This window comes from Gavialis gangeticus, unplaced genomic scaffold (assembly GCF_001723915.1).
Source record: "Gavialis gangeticus isolate Ggan-Ray unplaced genomic scaffold, GavGan_comp1, whole genome shotgun sequence".
NCBI classification, from domain to species: Eukaryota; Metazoa; Chordata; order Crocodylia; family Gavialidae; genus Gavialis; species Gavialis gangeticus.
Genome location: NW_017729014.1, coordinates 22,251,937 through 22,260,678, shown reverse-complemented (window position 1 = coordinate 22,260,678; position 8,742 = coordinate 22,251,937). Strand labels below are relative to the sequence as shown.

The following is an 8,742-nucleotide window of genomic DNA, read 5'->3' as shown; positions in this document are numbered from 1 at the left end:
TTTTTTTTTTTTTTTTTTAATTAATATTTATTTATTTATTTATTTATTTTAAAAGTCCAGCCAACTAATGCACTCTGAGCACTCTCTAACTTGACCCTATGGAATCCCTCACCTCTCTTTAAAGCATTCATTCAGTTGAGGCCAGTTGTTCCAGAAACCTTTCCATAGACCAGTTCCTTAATGTGGATAAAAACTTGTGTTTTATTAGTAAAAACGAGTATTCTGCTCGTTTAGACTGAAGGTTGCCTTTTCGTTTGTCATTTTGTAAACCAGGAGAGGACCCATGATCCTGTGGACAGAGCACAGGGCTAGGGTCAGAAAACTCGGGCTCTGTTTCTGGCTCCGTCTCATCTTCTGATGTGACTTAAGAAGTCACGTAGGTCAGAACTTGCAGACCTGGGTGTGTACAGTTAAATGTTGGAATATATATTAATCATCCAAATCAGAGGTCTGATTCTAAAAATATGCTAAGAACACACAGCTTCCAGAGCCTCCGTCATCTCCCTGTGAAAATCAGGCACTTTTATCAAGGTGCCTGGGCGCTGTGAAGCCAAATTTATTAATGTTAGCAAATCCAGAGAGCCTTGGATGGGCAGCTTTGCGGAAGAGAGACCATATTTTCCTGCATACCGCACCCGTCCAAAGCAGGCATGCACTTTGTTTTTGGAAGGCAAAATGTAGAGAAAAAAGATTTTTTCCAGAGTCGTGGCCAACTGCGTGACATAGTTAGTCCTCCTGGAACACAGAGTGTCCTGGAAGTGTGGCCCCCAGGAGACACTTTGGGTGCGGCATCAGGAACTTCCTGGTGTGACAGGACAGCAACAAGCTGAGGCCCTGGACCCCTGCGAGGGTAATAGCAAGACTATTCCTTCTTTACTGTAACGAGTTCTTTTTATAAGCTCCTGTCAATAACAATGTTGTTTCCATGCCGCAAGCCTCATCGGGATGCTACAGACTACAGGCCACAGCCCACGTGCCCTGAGCCGGCTCCAGTGCAGCTTCAGGCACAAACTACAGTGGGAGGGTTTACATGGGACTTTGTCTCTTGTTTGCTGGGGCCAGAGGGAAGCAGCAGCCCTTGGGGGCATATGGACACTGCGCTGTATTCCACCCTCCTTCTGTTCCAGCAAAGAAAAATCCTCTTCCCTTTTATGACAAATTTGGGAGGCTGATGCAAGGGGAAAGGTGTAGATTCTAGGGTCAGAAGGGACCTCAGCAGATCATCAAGTCCAACCCCCTGCCTGGGCAGGAAGGAGTGTAGTATGAGAGTAAATACGATAATTCCTACAACGATTATCACCAGTAGCATTATCACTAATATTAGTTGGCGTATCAAAACTGGGGATTTCTGAAAGGGCAGGTATGAAGCCTAGTAGGTGCACATGGTTTTTATGACACGTGTAGAAAATGTCTGCACAACTGCAAATGACTTTTCAGAAATTATATGCTCCAGTTGTATTAATTTAGAGGGGTAGAAGGAAAAGTGATTTCTCTGGCGTCAGAGGGCAAAGGAGTAGCAGAACTGCGAAGTAGACTCCAAGTCATCTGACCTTCAGTTCTGTATCCTCTGTACTTGTGCCTTGCTCTGTCTGTTGGTCCCTTTATTGTAATGGAAATCACCTTTGGTTAAACATATTGAAAACTCCCTGTTCATTCAGCTGCATTTACATGTGCCTGTAGAAGTTAGGGTATTGCAATGCTCCTGCATGGGCTTCCGGCAACCTTTTGGGTACGGATAGGCAACCTGTGGTGAGGCAGAGCAATTCCATATTTCTCTTCATGCAGCTGCGCCACTCCAGTTTGTTTTAAACTTGTGCTGTTTCTTTCCAGTTTTAAAAACTGAACCAACTGCTTTGTATTGTAGAGCCATAAGAAAGTGGGAGCCTTATGGAGGGAGGCTGGCCTCAGTTGGAAGGATTATTTACCGGAAGGGGAGGACGTACACACCTTTCTCATGGAGCAGGTAAATTGGGAGCAGTCTCCACTCAGACACAGCTCTGTGCTGTCTTTGTATAAGATGTGCCTGGCAGGAGATGAATTTGGTCTGCTGATTTCTGGCACGTGGTCATACTCGTGCAGTTCTTTCCTATCCTGACATGTCAGCAGAGAGAAAAATGAAGATGAAGTACTTTGTGCGTTCGGATTAGATTTAGATTAGATTAACACCTTGTCTGGGATTTCAGAAAGGAAAGGAAGCATCTTCTAATGTCCCAAGTGCACTGTCTGCTGATTTGCGACCAGCTGGCTTATGTCTTTGAAAAGGAGTTACAGGCATGATATTGAGGTGATGAGAAGACAGAGTGGACAGTTCAACTGAGGATTAAACTCTGTGAAGGGAGTGGAATAAATCATGAGGGTGACTTAACCTCCCACTTTGAGTTTTGATTCCATTGGGCTGTGCACGCCGAGCCGAGTCCCCATTTGATGGAGGCTACCATGGGAATGCCTAGCTGTGGTGCTGGCAGTGACGCAGGTGGCACTCTTCCTTTGAGTCAGCGCAGGGACCGTTGCTTCGATCCTGCTTTGTGCAGGGACTGAAATATAGAACCGAGAGCTGGGAACTAGTGATCATCATAGGACTTGCCCGTGGTTTGCCAGAGCAGGGTGTTAGTTTCTGCTGCCTGAAGGAATTCCGGCTCTGGTAATTGCATTCGAGCTCCATGTGGTTCCAGTTGAACAGTGTACACTGCTTCACTTGATGGGCTAAAGTATTGTCAAGTGTTGGATATCTTTCCCTTTGGGTGACTGCATTTCTTTGCTAGATGAATTCATGTGCATAGCTTGCATGTCGCTGTGACTCGTGAGTTGCTCTATAATTCTTTGGAATGAAAGAGAACTTGTAAACGATTGTAGTAACTCACGTTCATTTGTAAATATTGTAAAACAGAGTAAAATGCAGCTTGTTCTTTTGCGTTCAGCTTGATACAATGTAGAAAAGTATTTTGAATAGTTTCTCATTATACAACATCTCCTGTTGCAGAAGTTGGACTTCACAGAGTCTGACTGTTCCAGTTCCTCAGAAGCACTTTCAGAGAAAGATCTCTCTGCTGAAGAGCTAAACAAACAGCTAGAGAAACTCATTATTGAGGACAAGACAAACGATGAACAGATCTTTGACTGGGTAGAGGTATAAAGACCATTTTCACCCTCCCTGCTCACACTGTATTGACCATCTTTTTGGGAACATGATCACACCCTCCAGAGTCAGCTCCACATGTTGGCACACCTTCGTGTTTTTCCCCTGTGTACCCAGCCACTGTATTTAGACACTTTCACAAAGCAACTCCTCTAGGTTGCAGCTTTCATTCTTCATGGAACTAGACAGATGTTTGGATCCACTATATGCCCATCTCTGGATGGGGTGCAGATCAGTTGTATTGGTGCCCACTTCCAAGCTTTCAGTTCAGAAGACTGCATTACGTTTTGGTGATGCACCCACCCATGGCCTGACATCTTAAATGCTTTCCCAGTAGGAGCTTTGTAACAGTAAGATGCAGCATGGTTTGGCACAGCCAAAGATCACAGATAAAAAGGTTAATTTGTTCCAGTCCTGTGCTGCCCAGAAGACGCCAAGATAGTTTTGGTTGTAAAGTTAACATCCACTAATCATAATTTGTAAAGAGAAAATAAACTGTAAAGAAATCTGGAAAAAAAATTGACCCGTTATTTGCTAATTGCCTGTTAAGTGCATCGTTTTTCACCCTGAAAACCATTTTTTTTCCAAGAAGCAGTGCCGCTCTAAAACCAGACGCACCGTTCTAGTCTCTTCCCCAGCTTGGGGGTAAAACGGGATGTTGGTTCTTTGTGACGCAACCTCTGCATCGCCCCAACACAAGCCCAGTGTTTGCAGGACCGTGCCACAGTGGAACCCCTCCCAAGCTGTTACCAATGGGGGGCCTGCGTGCAGGCCCCGTCTGACCCAGGAGTGTGAACACCCTGTTCTCCTGCTGTACTTTTTTGGCTGTACCTGTTGGTGTCCCTAAAAATGTGTCACTTTTCTCCTGTTTTAGAGTAAGCACCATCTAGCGCAGTAAAACCTAGGAGAAGGTCAGTCCTGGTCCTGGCCCTTCCTGGGCTCTCTGTTATAAGCCATTCTGTGAACTCCTGTCTGTATGATGAGGATAAGATTCTCCTTGCAGGGGAATTGTGTAGATTCATTGGTCACGGAATACAGAGCACTTTTGAAAACATGAAGTGTTGAAATTGTACTAAGTATTGTTATTACTTGAGAATGCATCTGGCAGAATGACTAGTGGATGGGCATCTTTCAGACATTGTACTGTGCTCACAAGAGCTCTGTTGGTGTATGTTGACATAGCAAAGCGATTTTCAAGAGGTTTAAGGGGAAGATTAATTCTCTTACGTGGGGGATGAATTGGATTCCTACTGCAGCACATTTTGCTGAATTTGTGCTTGGTGCCAAATTCAGCAGTGGATTTTGGAAACGCTGATGTGCACAAGTGTGCATTTAACTGGTCCATTTACTCTTGGTTTCAGGCTAATCTAGATGAAAGCCAGATGAGTTCACCTACATTCCTTAGAGCTTTAATGACAGCAGTTTGTAAAGCAGCTATTATAGGTAAGTAACTGTCAAGGTAACCGCTAGACAAAATCATCAAATATGGGAAGAATTAATTTGGAGATGTCTGTAGCTTTTAGTAGCTTATTTTTCCCTTTAACGCTGAATTTCAAAACCAGATGCACATTAAGGTTTTGGTCCCAAGTTGCAGAATTTGAGATGTTGATACCACTGGCAAGTGCCAGACGGCAGCAGGGCATGGCAGTTCCTTCAGCGCAGATCTGCCAGGACCCCTCACATCCTGGCCTGCAGTGCCCCTGGGCCTCTAAAGCATACACTGCCACTTGTATCGAATTGCAGTTTGTTAATTTTCCAGGCTTAACTGACAGCTCTTCTCCACCCCTGCCATGCTAAGCATGCAGACCTATTGTATCATCTCAGGTTCCCACACACGAGCTGGAGCCATGGGTTATAATGGAAAAGAAATCATCTTGTCTGTCGAGTACTAGCAGGGGTTTTATATTTGAAGGGAATCTTTTCTTTGGAAAGACCACTTAAAGCAATTATTTGAATATGCATTAAGCAGTAACTTCGCCATGGTAATGGCAACTGCCATTATAACTGCAAGGGAAGTGTGGGCTCTAGAGTAAGAAAATGAGAACATCAGACCCTCTGGGGTGTTTTTGTTAAGTGCTGCTGGCCAGTGAAAACATCTGGTCAGTCCCTTCAATCTCTGTAATTTTACTACTGGCATCTGGCAAGACAAAAAAAAAAAAGCGCTTATAAAATTCCCGTTTGTGCTTCCAGCTGTACAAGTGACGGCCATATGCACGAGGCAGCAGCATTTGGTCCCTGGTCTCATTCTGTAGATATGGTTCTTGTTTTTCGTTTTCTTTTCAAGCAGCTCTGCCTTTTCTCCTGTATATTGGATGTGAAATCTTTGCTGAGGTTTCCAAGGATCTGCAGGGCAGGAAGACTGCAGAGTTTTACCTTCAAAGTGTGAGGCTAGAGAAAAAGAAAGTGGTGCGGTCTAAATACTGTAGTGACCCCCCCCATTTAAGGAACAGGGACCATGTGAGCGTAGCAGCTGCTGTGTTCCATGGTCAGGGACGGAGATGCCCACATGGCCTCAGAGCTTTAAAAAACCTTTCTCTTTTTTTAAAGTGTCTGCTCTAGGAAGGAGTACGACTGGATTTCTTCTCTCTGTGGAATGGATTTGAGAGGGAGGAAAAATCCAGAGCTCCTTTTTCCCTGGGAGAGTAAATCTTTTTGGTGCCACCTAGCGTTAAAGTCCAGATGCAGCAAGATCTTAGAATGAATATGCTGGTTCCTGCTCGGCCTGTGCTCTGCAGAAATCAGTAATGTCTTCTGTTACCAGTTTCTGGACTACCTCTGTCTATTTTTTATTTCATTCTGTTTTACCGAGGTAAAGCTCTCTAAATCGTGCTCTCTGGGGATGCTGCCTGAAAGCAGCCAAGTGTTTTTTCCATATGGTAGGGTGTTTCGGCTTTGTCCTCTCTTTTGTGGCTGTAGCATGTGAGAATTGGAGTGGACAATTTTTAGGACTCTTTGCATAAATAGTTGCCTGCAGTCCTTTTTGTAGACGTCTTAACCAATTGTTATATACTTAGATTTTCTTTTGACTTCTGATTCTGGTTTCAATTCCTGTGTTTGCTTTTGAAAGAACAGGTGTTTGTAGTGACTTCTGGAAACCTCATAGCCAGAGGTAAGAATTCAGCCCTTGCCTCTGTGTTCTTCAGAGGTTTGAATCCTCAAATGCTTTACAAGAGTTAGCTAAGGTGATTGCAGTTTTGTTGCACATACACAAAATCTGTGTAGGGGTCTGGCAGAACAAATGACTCTGTCTCTGAAGGTGTTCTTTGGATTTGGGGACTTCCAAGAAACAGTGTACACGCTCCTGTTGGGGAGAGAGCCCATGTTCAGAGACCACCTAGCTTCCATTTCCCATCTAGTGTCCTGAATAAATAAAGATGATGGAAAACCTTCCCTTTGCCTCGCATCCGCCAAAGGTAACTCTGGTTCTTCTCTTTTCTCTAGCGGACTCTTCTAGCTTCCGTGTGGACACTGCTGTTATCAAACAGAGAGTGCCGATCTTACTCAAGTACCTAGACTCAGATACAGAGAAGGAACTACAAGCACTTTATGCACTACAAGCATCAATAGTAAAACTTGATCAACCTCCTAGTAAGTATTTTCTGTGTCGAGGATTTGAAAAATGATTATGCAGCATGAGAGGGAAGGTTGCCAGATGTACACCTAGGGTTCAGCTACAGCGTGATAGAGGTTATGTTCTTCCTGAACAGGGAATTGAACCATTTGGTTGGTCTTAAGGGATGGGGGCAAATAGTCAGTCTGGTGATATCTGAGATGTTATAGCACCTGGTTACCCATTTCATGACTTGAGAGCGAAGCTGTTCCCCAAGCTCCTGGCTGAAGGAGATCGTCTCTGGCTGCTTCTGTTATAAGCACTCAGTGAGAGATTAAGAAACATCCGTGATGTGGAGTGAGAGAAAACTAAAGTCCTGTGCTTACACCTAAGATGCCCAGCCAGTTTTGGGGTGTGACAGCTCCCTTAACTGTCAGTGCATTTATACGTTGTGCCATAGATGTATACAGGATCTTGGACTGAGTGGGACAGATTGCCTGTCCTGTCCAAAATACGTGATAGTTCAAAGACACGATGCGGAACGCGGCTTTTTATGGCTGTGACATTCAGGTATTTGGAAGAGAAACTGGAATGGTGAGGGAGTCTCGGAGAGGAATGGGCAGAGCACGACCGAACGTCCCAGTGCCTTTCATTTCTCTCTGTGCTCATGCCAGTATTGGTAGCCATCGCTCTAGCCATGTGGGTGATGAGTAGGGTACGATCAAACCCTGCAGTAGGTGCCTGTGTTGTAGCGCACAGCTGGTTGATGGTGTCAGCATTTTAAGACTGGTGAAACGAGGAGGCTCAGGGTGGATCACCCACAGAAGCATGCTGGTGCCTTTCAGTGCAGTATGTCACACAGCATGTTCTGTGGGCGCTGAGGTACATGACTGCCCCACATGCTATTGGTTTGCCAGTCATCCAAAAATGTATGACCAGGCTGTAAAGGTCAGGGGGCAGCAGCTGCAGCAAAGGGGGGCTGCTCAGGGCCCATTCCCAGCAATGCAGGCATCTCTCTCCCACCTCCTGCAGGAGAAGGAACGGTCAGGAGGCCGCTCGTGAGGGAGCACGCTGTGATTTGGCAGAGTGGAGACATTGCATAGCAGGGGGTCGGAGAGATGCCGCCCTTCCTCTCCTGCTTCTTGCACTGAGGGGAAGTTTATTTGGGGGAGAGCAGCTGGCACCCGGCACAGTTTCTAGGGACACAGGCAGGTGATTACTGGCTGAGGGAGGTGGATGGATTGTCTGTCTCTGGGCTCAGGTTTGGATGTTCCTGGGCCCAGGGAGGCTTCAGCTCTCACTGCTAGAGGACGGGTTTTGCTTCACAAAACTGCAGCAGAGCGCGGGTACGACCGCACACTGCGAATTGCTGCATTGAGTGATACTGAGAATTTTTAAAAGCCCCTGGCTTCCGGGGATGTGGGGGAGGGCATCAAAGCGCTTCTGTGATAATGAACTACACAAATCAAGTGTGTATTTTTGTCCCTTATGTAAAAAAGTTTGGTTGTCCATCCAAAGTTTGCAGATTGTCAGTTTAAAAAACAAACAAACAGCTCTTGGTATGGCAGCTGCAGCAGCCACAGATTTGAACCCTTCTGGCACAAACGCTCAGGACACAACTGTTATCAGTAGAGATTCCCTGTACTTGCTTCCTCACTTTTCATCTCAAAGGCCCCTTTTATTGAGAGACTGGTAATTATCCATCTCCTTCCTTGGCTTCCAGCTACTGTGCGCTACTAAACGGATGTTGTCCCCCTTGCAGATTTGTTGCGGATGTTTTTCGATTGCCTGTATGACGAGGAGGTAATATCAGAGGATGCCTTCTACAAGTGGGAAAGCAGCAAGGACCCGGCGGAGCAGAACGGGAAAGGAGTAGCACTGAAATCAGTCACCGCGTTCTTCACGTGGTTACGGGAGGCGGAAGAGGAATCAGAGGATAATTAAAACTTAAAATACAGAAAACAAAGCAAACAAAGAAACAATTTAAGTATTTTTTTAAAAAGTTTCACGTCTTCGCCAATCACAGTGCAGCAAGGCCAATTCTCGCGCAGAACCC

At 45.4% G+C, this 8,742-nt stretch overlaps 1 protein-coding gene across 1 annotated transcript in view; it reads left to right on the top strand.

Annotated features, from left to right (window-relative positions):
- Positions 1-8,742, top strand: part of EIF4G3 (eukaryotic translation initiation factor 4 gamma 3) — a 161,208-nt gene that overhangs the window by 150,574 nt on the left and 1,892 nt on the right. The window contains exons 35-39 of the mRNA XM_019512006.1: positions 1,865-1,963; positions 2,981-3,127; positions 4,498-4,579; positions 6,578-6,724; positions 8,449-8,742. Of these exons, the coding sequence (XP_019367551.1) occupies positions 1,865-1,963; positions 2,981-3,127; positions 4,498-4,579; positions 6,578-6,724; positions 8,449-8,630 (657 nt within the window). The 3' untranslated portion in view covers positions 8,631-8,742. The remainder of the gene's footprint in view (positions 1-1,864; positions 1,964-2,980; positions 3,128-4,497; positions 4,580-6,577; positions 6,725-8,448) is intronic.